General features: G+C 40.4%; 1 protein-coding gene across 9 annotated transcripts in view; it reads right to left on the bottom strand.

Annotated features, from left to right (window-relative positions):
* Positions 1–24,381, bottom strand: part of Atxn7 (ataxin 7) — a 148,828-nt gene that overhangs the window by 87,275 nt on the left and 37,172 nt on the right. For 5 of the 9 annotated variants that reach the window (XM_070018876.1, XM_070018875.1, XM_070018880.1 and 2 more), the window contains 2 exons: positions 17,751–18,059; positions 17,456–17,524 (listed from right to left, as the gene is read on the bottom strand). In XM_070018876.1, coding sequence (XP_069874977.1) covers positions 17,456–17,524; positions 17,751–18,048 — 367 coding nt within the window. In that variant the 5' untranslated portion in view covers positions 18,049–18,059. Of the gene's footprint in view, positions 1–17,455; positions 17,525–17,750; positions 18,060–18,451; positions 18,624–24,381 lie in introns of those variants that run through there. The other 4 variants (XR_011371161.1, XR_011371160.1, XM_070018882.1 and 1 more) reach the window with 3 other exon arrangements.

The following is a 24,381-nucleotide window of genomic DNA, read 5'->3' as shown; positions in this document are numbered from 1 at the left end:
GGGTACTGTCCCTGAGCATTTTCAGCTTGAGGCTAGTGCTCTACAGCTTGAGCCATAACTCTGCTTACAAGCTTTCTTGAGATGATTAATTGATGATAAGTCTCATGGTCTTCCTTCTCAGGCTGGCTTGAACCTCAATCCTCAGATCTCAGCCTCCTGAGCACCTAGGATTACAGGCAAGAGCACTGGTGGCTGGCTCAAAATAATTACTCTTTTAAGAAAACTACTGACTAGTCTGAAGGTCAGATTGTATTTTCTAAGTTTCCACATGTTTCTAAACTACACTTTCAACAATCTTTGACTTGAGAAGAAGGCACAGGAAACAAACCGGATTTTGCCAGTTCTTTAAGTTGAGAGACTCTTTAGAAAAAAATAACACTCCCAGTTATCAATATATTTTTCTGTTACTTATATAAACTTGTGACCCCCACCCTCCCCAAACTACACTAAAGCCTTTATAGAAGACACTTTGGTACTTTCTCTTTATACTAAGCCTTAAGTTACCAGAGTTTATACACCAAAGAGTAAAAATAAGAGCCTTAATACTGAAAAGAAATTTGTAAAAACTTTTTAAATGTAGCACTGTTTGTAAAAGTAGAAAAACTGTTGATAGCCTAAATGCCTATTTATAAAGATTGTTTATATCCATAATACAATAAATATGTAGTAATGAGATAAAAATAAAGGCACATTAGTCAGAGCTATCCTTCTTAAGGCTTCAGCCTTCAGCATCTTATGGCTGAACACAAAAGGGAGGTGCAGACTTAAAACTGGAGAACTAATATATATGATCAGACATAGTTAATAAGAACAAGGAATTAACTGTAAGATTTTCTTACACTAGAAAGGGCGGGGGTAAAAAGCAAAAGAAGAATGAAAGGGCTCAGGGGAAAAGCGAAGAGTCCCTGCATAGGGACATTATGTAACCTGAAGGGAAGAAGCCAGAGAGTTGAGAGGCTGTGTTAAATAGAACATAGTCCACCAGCGACATGAAGTGGTTTAGCCTTACCATAAGGGTAATAGGAAACAATGAAATCATTTAAGCAAAAACAGGACACTAGGAGATGAAGTTTTGCTTTTCCTGACCCTTCATGTCTTGAATATTTGTCCTTAACTTACAAATAGATTCAGTTGCAAAACTTCAGATAGTACTGACTTTCTTCAACTGAAATTACTTATGTTCAAGTGGTATCATTATGAAAAAAATGATCACTGCCTTAGGCTGATCCACTTTTGACTCATTTTTGTATTCTTGTTAGTGGGTCTGTCTCCCTGCCTGCCTGCCTGCCTGCCTGCCTGCCAGCCATGCTAGGGATCAAGCCCAGAGCCTGTTCTATCCCTAAAAGCCTTTAACACAGCCAGAGTAGTATATGCTTTCAATCAAAATTACAGAGAATACTATGTGGATTAATCTAAATAAAAAAGAAACTAAGTAAGAAACTAAAGAAGGAACCTGAAGAACAACAACTAAAACACACAAAACTGCCTTAACTACAAATAAAGTAATAACGGAGGCTTGCAATAATCTTATAAAAAAGACTTTCATTGGTTGGTGGTGAACCCTACTGGGTTATGAAAGTGTTTGAAGATCTACTGAAAGGTTTATTATTTCTCCCTAAAAATTAATTGTATTTACACATATTCAGACATTTTATATTGTTCCACTGTTCAACATCCTAGTTTAAAAACCAATTTCAAAGCCTACGCATTAGTTTTGCACAATTCATTGTCTCAAGCTTGTGCTTGCTAGGCAAGTGCTCTACTAGTTGAGCCAATCTGGCAGACCCTCCGAAGGCTTTTCTCTCTGTTCACACAGGTTTATCAAGGTCAGTTTTTACATCTGTCACCTACCTATATTATCTATATGCAATAGGAGACATTAAAATACAGCAGAATTTAATAAGAATGCTTTTCCTGGAGAATGAGATAGTTAGTAAAGCAGTTACTGAGAGATAGTTAACAATGAGACCAAACAAACCAGAAGAAATAAAGTCTAAAGCACTTAAAACAAAGCAAGAGGGCTGGGAAGGTAGCTCAGTGGTAGAGTGCTTGCCTTGCATGCATGAGGCCCTGGGTTTGATTCCTCAGCACCATATAAGAAGAAAAACCCGGAAGTGGAGCTATGGCTCAAGTGGTAAGAGAGCTAGCTTTGAGCTAAAGAGCTGAGGGACAGTGCCCAGGCCCAGAGTTCAGGCCCCATGACTGACAAAAACAAAAACAAAGCAAGAGTCCAGAATGCTTTTCTTATCTTCAGGGACTCTTCCTGCTGCCACCCTACTTAATGCCAGACACACTACAAGCAGGTTTCATAAATAAGGATCCACAGCAATAATCTACAAAATAAGACTATGAATTAAAGTACAATTCTATTTAATCAAGCTTCATGCTTTCTCACAGGCCTTCAGGGTAATGTGATATGTGTGTGTGTGTGTGTGTGTGTGTGTGTGTGTGTATGTGTGTGCATGAGCACACATACATACTCACGTAAGTTACAGCAAGAAGATCAGGTCTCCTAGACCTATTTCCCATACATTCCTTAGCAACTCCCTGAAACAGCACTTTATTCTCACAAGCCTCATATGAGATCACCAAGACACACTTAACAAAATCAATGCACAACTCTTTCATTGCCAGAGGTAGTAATCTTCTTAGTAATATAACACAATGTAAGTATCTTTAAACAATACAAATATGTTAGAACTCACCATTTTTTAAAAAAATAGATTGTAGAGGTTGAAAACAAAAATCAGGTGGCTATTCTACTGTATTTCTCTCTTCATCTGACAGTGCCCAGATACACTTGCAGCTCTGGCTTTCTAAGGAAAGCCAATTATAGAGGGGCTTCACAGAAAGGATTCCATTATAAGATATTTTCATCAGAAAAATACAAACTTGAGTGATGATGCCAAACAAATCCCTTCCAAGATTTTTGCTCAATGTATTCCCCAAAACTTCCTGAGAATTTGAAATTTAAAAAATTTTCTCTTTTAAAACCGAAGGAAAAACTGTCTCAAAATAGGAGCTGCTGAATTTTATAGAAATTGAGCAATGACTGCTCAAAGTCATCAGCGCTGAGAACCACTAATACATACATTAAGACTTATTTTTCATGTAAAAAAACCCCAAATTACGGCTAATTTACTCATAACTGTTTCAAAATCCTAGATTCCTGCCAAAGGAATAATTAGGCAATTCTCAGTTCCTGTGAGAAGATGGGGAGCAGAAGTCTCTCAATCACCTTTAAATTGCTAATCAATCATTCCATTGACCATATGCAGTATGAAGCCACTGTGCTAGGAAAAGCAGGCTTAAGTAAACTTCTATGTGCCTTCTACCAGTCTTGTCATACAGGTAAGACCACAGTAATATGCCAAGGAAAAATAAAACAAAATAAAATTATAGAAATAAACAGAAAGAATGATTTGTTTTAGGGTTGTGATCCAGGGTGGACTACGGAAAAAGTGAGACCTATCTGAAAAATAAACAGAGCAGAAAGGATTGGAGGTATGGCTCAGGTTGTACAGTATCTACTACCTAGCAAGTGTTTAAATTGATTTTAAACTCCAGTACCACCAAAAAAAAGTAAGTCACGTCAATCTCTTAGTACCAATCAGAGCATGCCTCTGTGAATAAAACAGTAAAATTGAGTAATTGTAATTTTCAAAGGAAGGGTTCCTTGACAGTCTTTGAATAATGTTGTCTATGTATCATCCCAAACTTGTATTTATATTTGTCCTCTGGGTGAAACAACTGTCACAAGTGGTTAGTATACATGCCACTTCCTTAATGCTTGAGAAATTTCTAAATTGTTTTTATGTGTCTCACCTAACAGACTCTTAGGGTTTTCTTTATTAACAATTTTCTCCACCATATATTCTGCAAATTATATATACAACTGATTTTAGATTAATCTTTTCATATCTTAACACACTGTTGTCAGGTCTAAGGCCCAAGCCAATTCACAATTTGTTCCAGAAGAACTTTACTACTGCTGCTATGCCCTAAAACATTAACCAGAAACTGCCTTGCTTTTAAACTGCTTTCTGGAGTATTTTAAAGTGCCTTGCTTTTAAACTGCTTTCTGGAGTATGTGTGATAATATTTGCCAAAAAAATTAAAGGCATTGAAGATATCCCTCACAAATGAATGGCAGTTCAACATGTACAAAGAAGCCATTGAGAACTGACAAATCAGAGTGCCACCTGGGTTTAGGATCAACCATACCATGTCTCATTAACTCTGGCAAGTTAACAATCCAAAGCTTCCATCTTCCCTTTAAAAAGTACCTGGCTTACACTGGTGTTGCAAGGAGCAGGTAAAACAATGCATGTAAAGTTCTTCACTCGGTGTCTAACACATAGCAAATCTTCAAATAACAAGGGCCATACTACTTATTGCTACTACTACTTGCTCCCAGGTATTGACTAAGAGGCTTTAATTTTCCAAATTCTTAATTTCTTTTTAAAGCATTTTCTACTTAGGATAGGTATTCAAACTATACAATTATCAAGATATGTCACGTTTTTATAATTCTTAAACATCTGTCAAAACCCTGTGTTTAAGGAGCTGCATTTATTTCAGAATTACCAGTGTGTGAGGGGTGGAGTGGGGACCAGAACACTTCTACAAAGATGTACTCCAGGCTTGATATTGTTTTATTTATTGTACTCTAGCCTATCATTGTAAGAATATGATTCGTGAATAGACTGCAAACTCATGTAACAGATTATTTTCAGCAACAACCATCAGCTTTTAAGAAATTATCTCCCAAACACAAGGTCTTTTTAAGAACTAACCACTGGAAGTGGAGTGGTGGCTCAAGCGGTAGAGCACTCACCTTGAGCTGAAGAGTGCAGGGACAGCGTCCAAGCCCAGAGTTCAAGCCCCACCACTGACCAAAAAACAAAAAACAAACAAACCAAAAAAACCATTGCAGTTGCCAGTGAACAATGGAAAACTCAACAGACACAGGACATAGAACAGAACTATAGCACACAAAGTCTACAGTGGGCTCTGAATCTGACTGTACTACAGAAGTTCATCAAGGCAGAGAAAAGGCCTAAAAATAATAAAGGAAGAAAATAAATATCCTATTCAAAAGCTGAACAAAGCAGAGTTTATCTTAGGAACCTCTTGCATGGAAGAGATGGATTTAGACACCTTGTCATTTATTTGTTTATAAGCAGTATTTCAAAACCATTTCTTTCCTCATAGTATGTTGTTATTCAGCAGAGGAGGGGAGAGGAAACTACTAACACTGGAAATAAAGACGAATGTTCTAATAAACTAAAAATAGCAAGGGAGTGGAATGTTATCACAGTGAATACTACTACCTCCCCATCAATAGTTAATAGGTGGTCTAGACTACTGTTATCCTCCTCCAGGACAGTGTTGAAAATTTATCCAAAGACCAATGTAAAAACTTCCAAGTCCTTCTGCCAGCGTTTATACCACAGATCTAACAATAACACACACTTTAGAAAGAGAGATGGCTTTTATCTATCAATGCAAGATAGCAATGGATTATTTCAGTAAAGGCTATAAAGTAATACACAGAATGATATAGAGGATTCCTTTAAGAAGGCGACACATAACCTAAATTCAGCAGACTGAAAACAAGCCAGAGGAAAGATACGGTAGTGGCAGCAGAAGTAGTGGTCCAGTCAGAGGGAACGGCAGGGATAGGAAAAGAGTTTGGAAGTAGGAAAGATCCTGGAGTGCTAGAGGAACCAGATGCAGGCCATTGCTCATGAAGAGCAGTAGGCACAGGAAAAAAAAATGAAAGGTGACATGGCTGGACGGAATGGCAGCCTGTGGACTTTCAGTACCTGACCTCTTCTACGACATTCTTCTCCATTCTGGTCCCACCAGGTCCTCTCTACTTGCTCTTCTGATACTCACAAGGCTTATACTCTCATGTCCCTCAGAAACACCCCCTACCCCATCCTGCTAGGCCCCATTTTATCTTTCTTCTTTCATACTTACCAACATCTAACAAATATATTTTTAGGGTATTATTTTTTTAGGGGGGGGGGCGGTTTGAACTCAAGGCCCTGAGCCTCTCTGTGCTCAAGGCTGACATTTTACTACTTGAGCCACAGTGTAGTTCAGGCTTTTTCTGAGTAGTTTATTGGAGATAAGAGTCTCACAAACTTTCCTGCTTGGGCTGGCTTCAAACCATGGTTCTCAGATCTCAGCCTCCTGAGTAGCTAGAATTACAGGTCTGAGCCACTGGCACCTGGCTTTAGGTTTTTTATTGTTGCCTATCTCCGCCACTAAACTAGAAGCTTTATGAAGGCAGTTCTGTTAAACTACAGCAGGACTAAGCACAGAGTAGGTGCTCAGAAAATACATGGCAGATAAATGAACACAATTTAAAGCCATTAAAAGGTTTTTTATCAAGGGAAACAATACATTTTAGACTTTCTAAATACAATTTAAAACCTTACTTCCTCAGTTTATCATTACCTAGAAACTTAGGAATTTCATATTAAGGAGGTAAGCCAGATGTCTAACCAGCCTCCAACTTCTATTTCAGCAACTTCCAATTGAGTTTCCAGTTACCATGGTAACCTTTCAAACTCATCTACCACCACAACACTCCACCCCCACCATAACACCATCAGCATAATCTCCTATGATCACAACCAGACCCATCTCCTGCTATCTAGTATCCATCTTCCAGGACACAAGGGCTAGGTCCAGGTTCCAAAACAGATGTCCTGACTCCAGATTGGTTCACTTGCCTTGGCCTCCTCCAAGAAGTTTTCCTGATCTGACCCTTCTTCACTAACCATGCTCCAACTCCATTACACTTCAGGTTGGCATTCCTGTTTTCTGGGCTAACACTCTTGCTACCCAGGCTTTGCTAGGGAGTTTTGATTTTCACTGCCTCAAAAGGATGCATATTTAACTGCCTGCTTGCCTAGATATGGTGAAAGGAAAAAAAAATCCTTCTCTTGCTTCTCTCAACTGATGACCTTCCAACCCTCTCTTTTACAGGAATGATTGCAAAGAACTAACCATCTTACCCCACAATCCCACATCCTTACTTGAAACTCAATCCACAGGCTGCTTCTACTATACTGAAAGAAAACATCTGATTCTATCCAAAACCAATTGTCTATGGGGGCTCTGACTCTCATCTTTTCTCAAGTCAAGGTACAATTTTTGCCATTCTTCATTTTCTCACTCATGAACCATCATTCCTCATTTCTGGATCATTCTCACTGACCAACATACCCTAATATTAGCCCCTAAAACGAGCTATCCATAATTCCCTCTTCACTTCAGCTCTGGTTCTTACAGCCTCATAACATCTCACAACTCTTCTGATGAAGATCATTAATAACCACATTGCCAAAACTAGAAATCAATACTCTGGCCTAGCTCTACTCTATTTCACATAGCACCTGACCCAAGTCATCAGTCCTCATGTATTTTCCTTTGTCCTCTCAGATTCTACACATCATCCTCCTCTGTTTTCTCTACCACCTCACAGGAGTTTCCTCTTCCCTCATCTAGCTACCCCTTAGTGAGAATTGACACAATGCTCAGTCCTTGGTCCTGATTCTTTACTAATACATCTTAGAGGAACAAATCTAGTCCCACTTTGTTTTCTGCAAAGTGATGATGAAGACTGATCCAGAAGCTTCAGCCTAGGTGGTTCCACCAAGTTCCAGATCATACATTCGATGAAACTCCCAACTGCACATGGATGTCTAGTAACTGCATCCAACAGTGCAGCCAAAACTAGGCACTAGTGGTTCATGCTTGCAATTATAGCTACTCCAGAGGCTGAGATCTGTACTAGAGATTCAAAGACATCCTGAACAGAAAAGCTGGAAAGATTCTATCTCTAACCACCACAAAACACCAGATTGGAGGTGTGCCTCAAATGTGAGCAATATGTAAGCAAGAAAGCCAAGTGAGACCCTAAGGTCCTGAACTCAAGCCCTGAAGCCCTAATACTTGCAAAATACACACACACACACACACACACACACACACACACACACACACACACCCATACACATAGTCAAAACCAGAGCTCCTGACACTGCATGCACACACGTGCACGTACACACACACACACACACACAGCCAAAACCAAAGCTCCTGATGCTGCATGAGTGCACGCACGTGCACCCCCCCACCATACACACCCCCAAACCAGAGCTCATGACACTAAATCTATCATTCATCAGATCATTAACTGTACCATTCAATTGTTCAAACACCAATATCTAAGTCTTATCTTTGTCCCTCACAAACATTCAATTTTTCACGGTCTTTAGAATTCCATTTCCCAAATGCATCCTCAACAGGATGACCTCTCTGCAACTGCCACTTCTCACCTGGGTTAGTCTCTACACCCCTTACAATACACAAACCATAACAACAGTGATTCTCACACAGCACAAATTAGAGTAAGCAATTTTCCTTCCAAGCTCACTCTTCCACCCCGCACCCTCCTATTACCCTTACATAGACCAATTCCTTATCTGGGCCTCTGAATCTGACTCTCTCAGCCTATTTCCCTCTATACTTCTACATTCCCATCTCTTGAAGACCCCCAAGAGATGACCAATGGTGGTTTCTTTTTCATCATTCTGTTCTCAGTTCAAGTATTAAATTTCCAACAAAGTCTTCTCAACTCATTAGTCTACTTTCTTATTTTTATGGCACTTAGTCCTTGGAAATGTGTAAAATATTTCTCACTTCACAAAAGGGCAAAGGCTCTGCCTAACTTCTATCACTCTATCTACAACATCCATCAGGAAACCTGGTACTTTGTGAACAACTCCATAAATACTCACTGATCAAGTGCCCATTTGGAAGTTAGGACTATGCCTTTTACTAGTTGGAAGGTATATCTTTAGCCTTTAGACCAAGTGAAATTCAGAGAACTTCACCACCGAAACAACTAGAAGACTGAGAGCAGTAATCACACTGAATAAAGTGCTGAAGGAGAGAAATATATAACTGGGATAACAAATTTCAGACTTTCCTGCTGTTAAATTCCCATGGTAGTTAAAAGAGTGCCCCTTATCCCATATTAGCTGTGAACTGCCTTAAGTCTATATCCTATAATTAAAGATTTAAAATTGACCCAGAGTGGGATTACAAAGAACTCTAGCTTTAGGTCCCATAATTCCATTATAAGTAAAACCTTTACAATCACCATGTATCAATTTCTGTAATAATATTTTTTCCATTAAAATAAGACTTTCTATGTAGTTTCCAAAGAAAACAGTAACTTAAATGGAAAAGTGCTTACAGTAAAAATGGAAGTAACCAAAAATTGAAAAGGCAATTTTCTAAATTCCCTTATTTGGCAGGAAACCCCAAAACTATCATAGATAGCCATACAAGTAGTGTTTTCATTTATCTGTGATCCATTTTCCAACTCAGAAAAGATGACTATTTTTTTGGTGTTCATTTGCCTTTCTTGCAAAAAAGCAGTCTGAAAACCATTCCAGAAAGTAGCCTAAAGATGCACAAGGATAAAGCACAAGCCTTCACAGAGAAAAGTAAATACACTAAGCTTCTCTGCAAGCAAAAGATTGATGGCTGAGAAAATAAGACATATCTCTCCCACTTCTTTATTAATAGAGTTCAACAAGGCTTGAAACTTGTGTTCATCTCTACACTCTTTCCTCCAAGTGTGCTGAGGTTTCCTCTACTGTCTAGCTCTTGCTAGTAAAACATAACTAGCATTTCATTTTCTATTGCTCCCTTAGTTTTAGAAGTCCACTTCTTTAGATACAGTGTTTCATTATTGATGTCATTTAAATTGATCAACCACTGTAGAGTGTTACAATTACTTCATTTACATACATGTCGACTGAGATTCAGTGAAGCCCCATCATTTTTTCCTTCAAATAATTCACTTACTAGAACTGAGACTGGAACATGGACTGAACTCTAGAAATTTGAAATAATGGGTTTTGAATAACGACTGAAGTTGAGTTTTGTAGATTTGCCACAAGGAATATCTTTTCTACAAATTAACCAGATAGAAACACTCTTTGGAAACAATGATTTGTACAATGGTTCTCAAAGACCACAAACAAACTGATCTCTGAGAGTCCTATAATGGAATAAGAAAAATAAAGACAATACAAAAGAATTTTTCCTAAAGATGAACTTTTTTGAAAGGACTAACTTCTATATAAAAAATGGCTTTTATTCTTTCATCATCATGAGAATATATATAAAATGCTGTCAACTCACAAAACATTCCTCAACCTTCCTTGTTTGAATATAAAGCCAAAAGCTACTAGCTTCCCCCTCACCCTTTTATTGTAGGAAAAAAATCCTCCTGTTTTTACTGTAGTCCAAGATTATGGAAAACATCTGTAAAACCTGAGAGTTTCTGTTTAAAGATTGTGAATCTAATTGATAATGAACATATTACTTTTTCCTTGCCATATGCTTACATATAAAAGAAAAAAAGCATTTCATGTTCACAGGGTCTTTATTACAAAGCAGACAGGAACACTAAATCTAGTTCTATGTTTCAAGTGGACAAATTGGAAAAATCATTTTTCTCCTTCCTTTGCTCATTTATAATAATCCCTGCTGTACAATATGAATATAAATGTAACCCTCTGCCTTTCTCTCAAAAGTAGAGTAACTCCAACTGTTAAGTCTACTAACAGGCTTCTTTTTCTCCCCACAACTTCAATCAAATCAGAGGGGCACATTTATTAGAAATACTGCTATAAACTTTGAATATCAATGTGATTAAAAGCAATCTTGCACTGAAATGCATTCAAATAGTAAGATTTCACTTCTCCCTTTTAAAAGGTTTTTTTTCCCCTCCCTTTAATGGTACAAATCCCAGATGGTTGTGTTTGCTAGCTGCTGCAACCTTAGTTTTCATTTAATCATTCTTTTAAAAGCCAATTACTTCTAATGCAAACTGTATACCTCCTTCTCTCAGAAGGAAAGATTTTTATAAAAGAATAACTAAATACAACATACAGATTATTACAAAGCACAGCAAAGAAAAGGCTCTGATACCTTAGAAACTTTTTTTTTTTTTGGTAAAGGTCGGTATTTCCAGCCAAGGATAAGGAAAACAAAGCCTAGAGTGACCTGCTCACACTCATGAAAAGCAGGTGTACACTGTGGAATAGACTTTACGCAGCAGAATGGCTACTCATGTGGGCTGCACAGTGAGGAAAATATGAATTTCTAGGCCTCTTAGGCACTTTGGGATCTTGGTGAGTTACATTTTTTCGAGCCTCAATTTCTTCATCTGTAAAAATGTAAATGACTGTAATAGCCAGTTCAGAGTTATTGAACATAGCTAATAAAAATAATCACCGAACGAACTCGTCTTAAATACATAGGAACATTAAGATGTGGCGTCTAAAAATATTGCCGTTTTCTTTAGCCAAAATACAGATTTGCTTTCTGTAATTTTCAGAACCTCCAACAAGGCTTTGGCTTCTCTAAGCCAGCTCAAGTGCAGAAGTCTGAGGAATTTAAATGAAATCTCCCAGAACATCTTAACTGTTTTCCTGGATATTCACATGCCCTTGTGGATGTTTAAGAGAATTCAAGTACCAACCTCACAGCTCAATGATACGTATATATATAAATATATATATATATGTATATACACACACATATATATCTCCTTGTGTATATCTATGTCCACCCATCCTTGTAACTCAAATCTATTTCTGTTTATTGGTCGGTCATGGGGCTTGAACTCTGTCCCTGCGCTCTTCAGCTCAAGGCAAGTGCTCTACCACTTGAGCCACAGTGCCACTTCCAGTTTTCTAGTGGTTTATTGGAAATAAGAGTCTCACGGACTTTCCTGCCCGGGTTGGCTTTGAACCTTGATCCTCAGATCTCAGACTCCTGAGCAGCTAGGATTACAGGCGTGAGCCACCGGTGCTCGGCTCGATTTCTTTAATTAGGAATACACTCTTGCTTAAGACTAGATTCTCCCCTACAAAATAGGAAATTTAAGCTAGGCACGGTGGCACATACCTCTAATCCCAGTACTCAGGAGGCTGAGGCAGAAGGATCATAAATTCCAGCACAACTTGGAGTATGTACCAATTATCAGGATTTACCAGGTCAAAATTAGTGTAATCCTACCCACTTGAGAAGGTGACATCAGAATGGTGGTTCAAGACTAGCTCAGGGAAAAAGTTTATGAGATTTTCAACAAAAGTTGGATGTAGTCATGACTACCTATCATTCTAGCTATGGCAGGAAGCTGTGCTAGCCAGGACAAAAAGTGAGCTCTTTTTCAAAATAATCAAAGTAAATAGGACTATAGGTATGGCTCCAGGAATAGAGCACTTCCTAGCAAGTACAAAAATCTGAGTACAAACCTACTGCTCCCCACCAAAAAAAAGAAATTCTAGAAAATAATATTTAACAGAATAGATTTGCTTTCATCAACCAAGGAACCAATTCATTGGAACAGAAGTTGGCTAACTTCTGTCAAGGGACCAACAGTGTGGCTCCAATACACCTCCCTAATTCTCTTCAGTGTTTACAGAAAGCAATTTTTTAAATGAATGCTTGTGCATATGTTCCAATAAAACTTTGGGAAACTGACATCTGAACTTCATATAACTTTCACGTGTCATAAAATCTTCCTTTGGAGTTTTTATCCATTCAGCAATGTATATACTTTTTTTGGGGGGTGAGGTGGGGGTAGGGAGGTCGAACTATGGGTCTGGGTGCTGTCCTTCAGCTCTTCAGCTCAAGGCAAGTGCTCTACCACTTGAGCCACAGCATCAATTCCAGTTTTCTGGTGGTTGACTGGAGAAAAGACGCTCGTGGACATTCCTGCCAGGGCTGGCTTTGAACCACAAGCCTCAGATCTCAACCTCCTGAGTAGCTAGGATTAAAGGTGTAAGCCACTGGCACCCAGCTATATAGCATTTTTTTTTGGGGGGGGTGTCAGTCATGGGGTTTGAACTCTGGGCCTGGAAGCTATCCCTGTGCTCTTCAGCTCAAGGCAAGCGCTCTACCGCTTGAGTCACAGCACCACTTCTGGTTTTCTAGTGGTTAATTGGAGATAAGAGTCTCACGGACTTTTCTATCCGGGCTGGCTTTGAACTGTGATCCTTAGATCTCAGCCTCCTCAGAAGCTAGGATTACAGGCGTGAGCCACCAGTGCCTGGCTTATACAGCATTGTTAACTAGACTACAGAGAGCGATTGACCAAGGGTGGCCCAAGTGGGGAAAGAGACCTGGTGCAGGAGTAGTGGCCTGAGACCTAGAGGCCCTTCTTTCATGGGTTAGTACAGCTTTCAAGGGAGTATGCAGTCACTGCAGCCCTGAAGCTCACTACAGGTGTCTCTCTAGTGAGAACACCAGCAGCCAAATCACACAAGTGCTTTGCAAGTATGCATTCATGTTCAACATGCTTCCAGGTGATTGAGTAAGGGAATTTACTTTTCACTGATCCCTGTAAAAGGCCTGTTCTAGTCTAGAGTCCCCCTTGCCATGTGAACAGCTAGGTCTGAAATGGCAGTCCTGGCAAGCCTCAAACAAAGACACAGCATACATAAAAGGACACAAGTGGAAGTCTATACAAACAGGAAAAAAAAAAAAAAGGAAACCAGAAGAAATGCTACAATCTTCGCAATACATTCAAAATAATTCACTGTGGGGCAGAAATGAAGCAAGATTGGGCTATGACTCATTAGTCACTGAAGCTACTGAAGCTATGTGATGGCTACAAGAAGGTTCATTAAAATATTTTCTTGGCTTTTTGTTTCCAATTGTTCACATGAAAAAGATGAGGGTAGGGGAAATAGATAGGAGAAATCAAAGAATAAAAAGACTTTTCAGGCAGAGATTTTATGTCTATAATGTAGTATCTTTCACAGTATAAGTCACACAAATACCTGCTTTCAGTAAACTATGAACCATTTTTTTTCTCCTAGGAAAGAAAAAGGGTGATGTGTTGACTCAAGCCTGTATTGAGGCTATCCATGTACTGAACCTTTCTGCTTTAAAAAAAAAATAAAAAATTACAACAAAACACCTAACTGCTTATAGTACCCACTGACCTCTTATCCATCTTGCTACAGACTCAGCTATGTCCTCATTATTTTGACTTTTTTTTTTTTTTTTTGTCTGTTGTGGGGCTTGAACTCTGGGCCTAGGCACTGTTCCTCAGCTCTTCAGCTCAAGGCTAGTTAGTGCTCTACCACTTGAGCCACAGCACCACTTCCTCCCCATTATTTTGATAGGGAAATTATCTGTCCCTAAGTGTGGTACCAATCTTAGTTACTACCCTCCTTTCCTACCTAAATATCAATGGTAACACAAATAGTATACTGTCTTCACCCTTTCTGCAAAGTGTAAGTGAAGCACTAAACTGTGGCCAGAGAAAAGGGAAGTGCTGAAAAAACAACCTCTGGCCTCCCCTAGTGCCAAAGGAGAATGTTCCCCTACAACCTCTACACTGTGTGTTAAGTATCTTGTCTTTGTAGAGTAAGAATACTATTGAAAATCCATCATTTGAACCATTCATCCTCTACTGGCTCAATTCAATCATCCTTGTGTCCCAATTCTTTTTTTTTTTTTTTTTTGAGCAAATATTTACTGAGCACAGCAATGTGCAAGAGTGGTACAGTCCTTCATCAACAATGCCTCGACCTTTTGGGACAGGCACTGTAGAGAAGCCATAACATAATCCCTATTTTCCAATGGTGACAGACAGGAAGCAGGAAAAGGTCATACAATAGGTAAATTTAAGAGAGGTTAGGCATGGCTTCCTGAAGGAGATAAATTGTATTCCAAGTCAGGTGAATATTCTTCCCAGGTAAGTATGGTTCTTCATACAATTAATTTATCTACATATTTACTCACAATTTCATCTCTTTTGCAAAAAGAAATAGAATAAGCTGGGTGTAGTGTGACATGCCTGTAATCCTAACTACTTGGATGAGTTTGGGAGGGTAGCAGTTCAAGGCCAGCCCAGGCAAAAGTTTTCAAGTCCCCTTCTCAAAAGAAAGTTGAACAGGGTAACGTATGCCTGTCAACCTAGCGCATATATAGGGGATCCCAGTCCAGGCAAGCCTGCTTGGGCAAAAATTAGTAAACAAAAATCCCACCAAAGAAAAAGTGTTGGAAGCACAGCTCAAGTGTTGTGTTCCTACCTAGCAAGACCAAGGCTCTGTAGTTCAAACTCCAGTACCACAAAAAGGAAAAAAAAACAATCCCCTCAAAACAAAAAGCTACCACTTCTATTCAATCAAGCATAGCTCCAGCTTGGTCATCTAGTAGCTATAGCATCCTCTCTCTCTCTCTCTCTCTCTCTCTCTCTCTTTTTTTTTTTTTTGGTTGGTCGTGGCATTTGAACTCTGGGCCTGGGTGTGCTCGTCCCTCAGCTCTTCAGCTCAAAGCTAGCTAGCACTCTACCACTTGAGTCACAGCGCCACTTCTGACTTTTCTGCTTATGTGGTGCTGAGGAATCAAACCCAGGGCCTTATGCATGCAGGGCAAGCACTGTACAACTGAGCCACCTCCCCAGCCCCCATACTGTAAACTTTAAGAATAGCTTTAAGTCCAGTGCCAGTTACTCAGAAGACTGAGATGTGAGGATTATGGTTCAAAGCCAGCGGAGACAGTAAAGTTAGTAAGCCTCTAACCACCAAAAAGTTAGAATTGTGGTTCAAGTAGTAGAACACTAGCCTTGAGAAAAAATAAAAGCTCAGGAACAGCATCCAGGCCAAGCCCCTAACTTCAAGTCCCAGAATGGCACTCCCCCACAAATTTTTTTTTCAAAAGGAGTATCTTAATTAAAAAAAAAAAAACCTCTAATAAACACTATTAATTCCACAGTTCAGAAACATGCTCATCCAGAGTAGTGAGTTAAAAGATCTTAAATCTTCCTGGAAAATTTGTTGACAAATTCATTACCAAATATATAAATAAATAGAAAATAAATAGAGCAAGATTGGAGCCAGGCCATTAAACTGGTGTTAGGGCTAAGTCCAGATTAAAGCATGAAGTGAGACACTAAGATATTTACTCATCCTCTATAGGAAAATTATCAGTAATTAGTATATTTTTTCCTTACAGATTTAGGAATTCTCTATGGGAAATGTATCCACACCCAGAGGGTCAGACTCTAAAGTTCTATCCAACTACTTCCTATGAGAGTTGCCACCTAGTGATTTTAAATTTTTAAGCCCAGGCGGAATGCCAATTCAACACTAAAACCGGACTAACAACTGATTTTTTTTTCTATTGCAACATCACCCATAAGTCCTGTGTTTTCGCCCTTTCCTTTGCCCTCATATAACAATTCTCATTTTGAAAATCAACTAATTTGCTCTAGAATGTGTTCCAACTGGAAGCTCTCATAGGGCTGCCAACAGCACTACTTTTCCTTACAATGCTAACAGGCCCAATAGCCAGGTGGGAAAAAAACAAAAACAAAAACAAAAAAGAGTAAGTGTGAAGAAAAAGCAGGTGCTAAAAACCAAAAGGAAATATAGATAGTAATAATGAGCCATTTCTGGACTTAAAAAAAATTGAGCAGCCAAATTTCTACCTATTTCTGAGCTCTAGATTAAAAAAAAAAAAAACTCTGCCAAATAAATGGCTACATGTGACAAATCAAATTGTAATGGAGATGTAAAATCAGTATTTGGATCCCAAGGCTTAATCAATGTCTTGTTCTTTCTCTCCAGTTCCCAGCCCAGGACAGGCATTAAGAAGCAAAAGCTGACTATTCAAGGAAAGGGAATTTTTTTTTTTTTTAAAAAGGAAATCTCGACACATCTTACAGTTTCCATATACCCGACTTGCATTAGCAGCACACCTTCACCTACACATATTTCTCTGGGCTATCCTTCTAATTAAACAACTTAACATTAATCAGACGACTCTGCTTTCACTATCTATGGGTCATATAGGCTCCTTCCCCAGTTTACTGGACAAGCACAAAAAAGCCTGACCAATTGCATTCCTCCGTTGTAATGATTCTAAACATATTTTAAATCCCACAGAAATAAGATTGCACAAGTAAGATGTCCCCGTTTATCAAGTTCGATATTCAGTCTGATTTCTAGAAGAAAACTTAGGATACTGTACTAAAGCTGAAAATTCCTCCATTGGTGTTCTTCATAAAAGGATGAGACCTGGAGAGTTCTAGGTTCAACTCTATCTGATTGCCAAAGGATTAATCATCCAGCACTGCCTCTCATGCTGCTGTACCTTGCCAGTGTTCCACTGAAATACTTCAGGATGCTCTCATTACCCAAGACCCCAGAAACCAGACTTCCTAAAGTTCTGCTAGCTCCCTTCCACCCTCCCTCTCTCCTCCTCCGGGAGCATGGCGGGGAGGGGAGAGGTGAATGGGTTAGGTGGGCTTAAGTTGCCGGCTCTGAGGAAGCAGCAACGCGGGAACTTCCCCGGGGATGCACAATCTCCATCAGGGGGGCTGGGCTGGACTCACCTTCCCGACAGAGCCCCATGACTTCGCGGTTTTTCCCAAACTCCTTGAAACTTTCGTCCAATTCCGTCCCTAGGAGATACACACACACGGGAGGAGGGAGAGGCAGGTCAGTGGCCAGGAGTGTGACGCACGCTCACGCACGCACAGGGTAGGTGTGGGCACCTCCGCCTTCCGCAACCCAGCGAAAGATAGCATCTCCGACCCCCGAGGGGGCGGGTCACAGGACGGGAGGGGGAGGGGAGTGGGAGACGGGGGGAGCGCGGGGCGTGGGGCAGAGGAGGGCGGGGACACTCACCGTCCTTCCCAGGAAGTTTGGAAGCCTCGACCCATAGATTCCACGACTGTCCCAGCATCGTTTCGGGACTAGGCAGGGGCCTGCGCTCCCCTGCCGTCGCCATTGCGGCGGCCGAGGTGGAGGCGGTGCCCGGGCCGCCGTCCTCCGGCCGTAGGCGCCGCGGCGGCGGCGGCGGCAGCCGCTGGGGCTGCGGAGGCTGCTGCTGCTGCTGCTGCTGCCGGGCGGCCGCTGCTCCGCCCGCCGCCGCCGCCGCGCGGCGCGGCTCCCCCCTGACGTCATCCACGGCCCGCTCCGACATTCTTTCCGCTCCTACAATGTAACAAAAAAGGGGGAAAAGAGTCGCGCGGGGGCTGCTTTTAAGGAGGCGCCGGGGAGTTCCGGCGGCGTGCGCGGCCCGCAGGCCGGGTGGGGCGCGCTGACAGCGCCCCGGGGCCTCCCAGCCCCCTAGCCCGCCTCCTCCCCGGCCGCCCCCAGCTCCGGGCGCAAAGTCCGCGGGGCCGGCTCGCTTTCGCTTTCGCCCCGCGCGGCTCCCGGGGCGGCCGTGGCGGTCCGGCACTGCGGCGGCGGGTCCGCCGGCTTGCCTCTGCCCCGAGGACCGGGCGAGGAGGCCGGCGCCCGGAGTTAGCCCCGGTCCCGCGCCCCAACGGGGCAGCCCGCGGCAAGGAAGCCCAAGTTGCACCCCCGCTTCTCCGGCCGCCCACCCTGCGGCCGCTCGCATCCCCAGGCCGGGCCTGGCGGCCCCGCTCCTTCCTTCCGTCCGCGCGTCCGTCCCAGCGGCGGCGCCCGGCCGGCTCCCTTAAGCGGAGGCGCCTCCCGCCGCCTCCTCCCCCTCGCCGGTCCCTCCCTCTCTGCTCGCTCCGGCGAAGTTTGCTCGTCAAGCCCCCGGAGAGCAGCAAGGGAGAAGTCAGAAACGCAGCCTGCCACCTACGGAGCAGCCGGCCGACCTCGGTGCACCAACGCGTGTCGTCGCCGGGCCCCCCTCCAGGGCTCAGGGCCCCGGGTGGAGCTCGCGCGCCGGCCGCATCGCTCTGGGCGGCGGGCGGCCACACGGTTGTCAGAAGCATGAATGGGAAGCCGCGGCGGTGCGGACGCCCGGCACGCAGGGAACCGCAGGCAGGTGTGGAAGTGCCGCCAGGTGCCAGCCCAGGTGGCGGCTTGAAGACCCGCGCGCGTGAAGCTACCCACGTGTGCCTCAGTGGCCCACAAGTGGAGGTGACCAGGGCTCCCAGAGACTTGAACTTCTTGTCAAACGAAAAAGGGGACCAGGAAATTGGAATGAGAGAGGAGAGAGAACAAGGCAATCTCTAACCCACATACATAGTTTGGATTAAATGCCCAAAATGTCTCTAGTTCCCCTTTCATTGCTTCTGGAAATGATTCATTCAGCCCCCAAATACAAATCTCGCCGTTTTAAAATCTGACTCATTTTTAACTTGAGTTATTATCATCTCCCCACTCCCAACCCCCACCTGTCTCTCCCGTTGTCTTTTCTTAGGTAGGGTGAGGAGAATGTACATTATTCCTAGAAAACATGTTTTGAAGATAGTGACTTTGGTCATATTTTGCTCATTAATTTGGACACTGGCCTACGAAAGTTACCACCCTTCTCCCATAGCTACGTGTGCACAGCTGTGGCTGAGGATAGTAAGATAAAAGGCTGCTTAATGAACTAAAGCTTTCGAAGTATTTGAAACATCAAGCACTTCCACTGTGTTGCTACTATCACTATTATCTCAGACTCATGTGAAAATTTGAAGCCTGAGACAAAAACTGATTCTGATCCTCTTTCATGCTTCAATAATATATCATCATTCTTGTAACCACTCAGGGGTACCTGCCTACAAGTGCTTTCTTTCTTCCACTAGATCCGTGAGAGGTCTGTTTACCCCCATTCCTTTCCCTCAGTTCTTCCTCCCTTCTCCCCTCCACCCTCTCTTTTTATTCAAACATTCAAAAAATTCAAACATCTGGTGGGGCAGAGATGGCTGAATTCTCTGTTAAACACTATCCAACTTGCAGAGATATGGTGGAAAAATAAAAATACGAGAATGTTATTATGATCCATATAAAAGCAGGATAGTGAGTTGGAAAGCTCTGTTTTAGGTTCAAATTTTAAAACCTGAGTTAGGGCATGCTGGCTAGCAACCAGCTGCTGCAGAAATCGAGGCAGGAGGATCTCTTGAGCCCCAGAAGGTTGAGACCAGCCTAAGAAATATAGTAAGACCTGGTCTCAAACAAACAATAACTAAAAAGTATTTAAAGTTTACACACACACACACACACACACACACACGCGCGCGCGCAAGGTGTTTTGGCTTAGAAGATTTAAATCTTAGCGTGTAAATTGTTATCTGGATTGCTTATTACCGAATATGAAAAGTGAAACTATGGGTGCTTTTAGTCCTGACCAAGGAAGGACAGGGTCTTTTTATCCTCTGGCTTTTCATTCAGAGAGCCCACCAACCACAGAATGAAAATGAACCTAAGAAGTATTGTGCAGTATGGATCATGTATAGAGTTTCTAATTTGTTGTCAATCTTTAAATATGGTGTCATAATTTTCATAGCATTTGTATATTATTAAGTAGTCTAGAGATGATTTTAAAGACTAAGGGGGGAATGTATATAGGCTATATCTGTAAATACTGTACTATTTTATGAAAGAGACTTGAACATCTCCAAATTTTGATATCTCAGAGGTCAGGAATCAGTATCTTAGAAGCCCAAGGGATGACTATATAACTCAAAACTGGTTGGATTGTAAGGATTAAAACTTTTTAAATCATTTCTACAGCTTCTACTTCCTATATAAGGATATCAATGAGAAAAATCTATGATTAAATATATATTCCCAGTACCTGTGGTTCTACCTACTCAGGAGGCTAAAATTTGAGGACTGCAGTTCAAAGCCAGCCCAGGCATGAAAGTCAGTGAGACTCTTATCTCCAACTAATAAACAAAAAACCAGAAGTGGCACTATAGCTCAAGTGGAAGAGCACTAGCCTTGAGCAAAAGAACTCAGGGACAGTAACCAGGCCCTGAGTTTAAGCCAAGTACCAATACAAAACAATAGCAAAAAGCCCAAACATTCCTTTGGTGACAGTATAATATAATCTGTGTCCTCAGCACAGACTTAAAATTTTTTCACTCATTTTTAATCATGAGAATATGTATATTATCACATGAAAATAACAATCTCTGCTTCCCTTGATTCATACTGAATTCTGTAATTCCACATGCAAATGGATGAAAATCTGAATTTTAATGGCATTTGGAATGCTTAGTACAGGGCCACAGCAATTTAGAAAGCAAAAAGAATTTGCTGGTTGAGGACAACTCTTCTGATTCCTGAAAGTACAGAGTGAGAATGAAAATCAGGGGAAGAATGGAAAATACGAAGTTTAGTTTACTTCCTCAAGACATTACTTGATTTTTTTAAATGTGAAAATGTTTCACAATTCACTGACAGGGCTTCCAGTCAATGGGGATTAATAAACATTTTTTTTTTAATTCAAAGGTTTTGACTGATATTATAAAGAAACCAAGAGTGCTAAAAATAAGAAAATATTAAGTGCCTCTTGGCAGTATGGTAGTTATAATAGGAAATGATTCATAGTAGCAGCTATCTGTTATTGAGCACCTACAAGGTGCCAAGGATATGCCATAGGTACCTTACTGCATTAACTCAATATTCACAATCATTTAAAGTAGAAGTTTTATTATTTACAACCGACAGATAGGGAAAATGAGGTTGGCTTCTAGAACCAGACTTGTTATTGCTAAGTTCATGTAATAGCTCTTCCACTTACAAGCTATGAAATCTTAGGCACACTACCTGATTTGCCAGGGTTTCAACCTAATCAGTAAAATACAGATAAGGTCAATCTTCCTTTGAAAGTAAATTTTCACACAAATACTTTACATATGATCATAAAATGTCTTACATCATCATGAGCAATTCAGTTCAATCCTTTCTTAGGAAGTTTACTACTAAATTAGAGAGAATGTGAAGACAATTCTCTTTTGCTGAGGACACTGCTTTTTAACCACACTCATGCCAATTAAAAAGTCCTAACTCCTAATAGATAGTGGTGTCCATAGATTTTGGGATTTTCATAATAGTTAAAAGAAATCACCTACAAACGTTAAGATAGCAATCTGAAAATGTATTCCTGATATTCAAATTTTAACATTTTTAATGTTTCCTATACAAAAAATACTTCTTATAAATCCATGTACAAGAGGAACTCAAATACTAAAATTTTTCCTACATGGCCATAGTGAAGAACTTCGTAACATCATTCCTAAATATAACATCCTCCATACCATAAAATACAAAAAGAAAATGGTTCAATTTACAATCATTTACTATGAAGTATTATGACATAACAGCGTATTTCCCATGATATTTATGTACTTCTGATGCTATTTTATAGCATCAGAACTTCAGTATGTCTGCACCTATAAATGATGTGTATCTTATAGGGTTTGAATGATGGGGCTTCATTTTAGCCAGGAGTTCCTAGTATCTTATCACTTCTGAGGCACTATACTAGGCACTAGAGTGAACACAATGGTAATTTCCCTAAGAACATAAGAAAATCTAAGAGGCAGGAAACAATTTTAATTCATTAAAATGTCTCGTTAAATGCTATCACCATTAGATTACATGTAGCTTAAGAAAAAGGTTATCAGAAATGAATCACTGACAAATTCTGAGCATTTCATCTAAGGATGTATGTAAAATACGGTCTTATTTCACCATCCAGATTGAGGACTGTTCCTAGTAAGTGCCAAGGCTAACAAGGTCTCTCTTTACAAAAACGATTCTTCATACAGCAGATTCACTTGTATAATGCCTTTTGTTCAAAGGCATTATAAAGTGTAATTTTTAAAAGTTGATCTTTCCAATTTTTAAATCCAGATTAATATAAAAAGGTTGAATCTGCCTGAACGTTTTTTAATATGCAAGATCCCACACAAACCTTTCTTTGGGGGGGAGACCACCAGTTCCAATGCAACATTTAATAAATTCATAAACTAGTAACTACAGTGTATTTATCTGCGTAAATTACAAGGTTGACAACAGAGATTCTTCATTATCAAACCCAAGGGACTAAAGTTATTTAAGTTAACAAGAAACTCAGATTCAATAAATTAGGAATGTGTTGGCTTTGGTTTATTTTCTAAAATTGGCAGAACCTTCATATCCTTTCTAGCTTCTCTGACCACACACACCTGTCTCTTTCCTCCTTTTTTCTCTCCTAAGAAAGCAAAGTCTCTATTCTGCATAGGAGTAACACAGGAAAACCTTCCTTAACTTGGTTCCTTCTAGTGAAATACCTTGCAGCTGGTCATAAATACATTGGTATTCCAGTAGAAGAAGAATAATGGAAGGAAAAAAAATAAATTCATCAGCTCAGTGGCTAGAATTGATGACAATCAAGTGCAAATTTAGAAATAATAAAGGTAGTTACAATGGTGGGGACTAAAAAATGATGAATACTTAGCTTTTGAAAACTTAACTTCTACAACATGCATTATTTGCTAACTAGTTAATAGCTTTGAATTTTGACTTGTCTTTTTAATCATATATGTTTAAAGTAGTATATATATTATTCTCATAAAAAGATTGATGAGGAATAAGAAATTGATAAAAGAGATTTTTTAAAATACACATATAAAAGGTAATCAATTATAACAAAGGTAACAAATCATGAAATCTAATAAAACGAAAAGGCTCAAATATATAAAGAGACTTAATACTGACCTGTAATTTTATGATAAACTTGACTAGAAATCTTGACTTTCTAAGTCTTGTTTTTTATTTTTTGTTCCTGTGCAGGAACTAGGGCTTGAACTCAGGGACTAGGCTAAGGGACCTTCTAGTCCCTTAGCTTTTTCATTCAAGGCTAGTGATTTACCACTTGAGCCACAGCTCCACTTCCAGCTTTTTTTAGGTAATTGGAGATAAGCGTCTTATGGACTGGACTTTCCTGTCCAGGATTGGCTTTGAACCACAATCTTCAGTTCTCAGCTTCCTGATAAAGTAGATTACAGGTATGAACCACCAGCACCCTGCTTTGATAATTTTGTTTTAAAAAAGAAAAGGGTTATAATTATAAAAGTAAAAAGGGGAAGACGAACCAATATTTTGCTCTAAAAGGAAGCTGGGAAATCACTTAGCCTATTTCCTCATGTACAAAATGGGTAAAACAAAAGTTATCTACCTTATGAGGAATATTAAGTAACTGCAAGTACTAAAGCTTGCCATAATGTCAGCAATTATTTTTATCAGCATCTCATCTGTGACATAGGAAGCTCCAATTTTATTTTATCCATGCTATACCCCTAGATAGTCTTGCTACAGATACAGCAGTCCTTTATTACTTTCAGGGACTCCCAGGGACCACTGAAACAAACAAACAAAAAACTCTCCCATAGAATTCCTTCCACAATCTGTCCCTGCCTCAACTCTACCACTTTTGTATATTCAATTTCTTCCCCCAGATAGTCTCTGCCCAATCAAAACAGCCACTCCATAGCTTCTAACATGCTCAGCTCCAACTCCCAAGTCATTACTTGTTTCATCTATATTATCCTTCCCTTGGCTGAAATACTATCCAATCTCA

Source organism: Dipodomys merriami, unplaced genomic scaffold, assembly GCF_024711535.1.
Source record: "Dipodomys merriami isolate MVZ:Mamm:240054 unplaced genomic scaffold, mDipMer1.0.p SCAF_13, whole genome shotgun sequence".
Taxonomy (NCBI): Eukaryota; Metazoa; Chordata; class Mammalia; order Rodentia; family Heteromyidae; genus Dipodomys; species Dipodomys merriami.
This window is presented reverse-complemented; position numbering and strand designations above follow the sequence as displayed.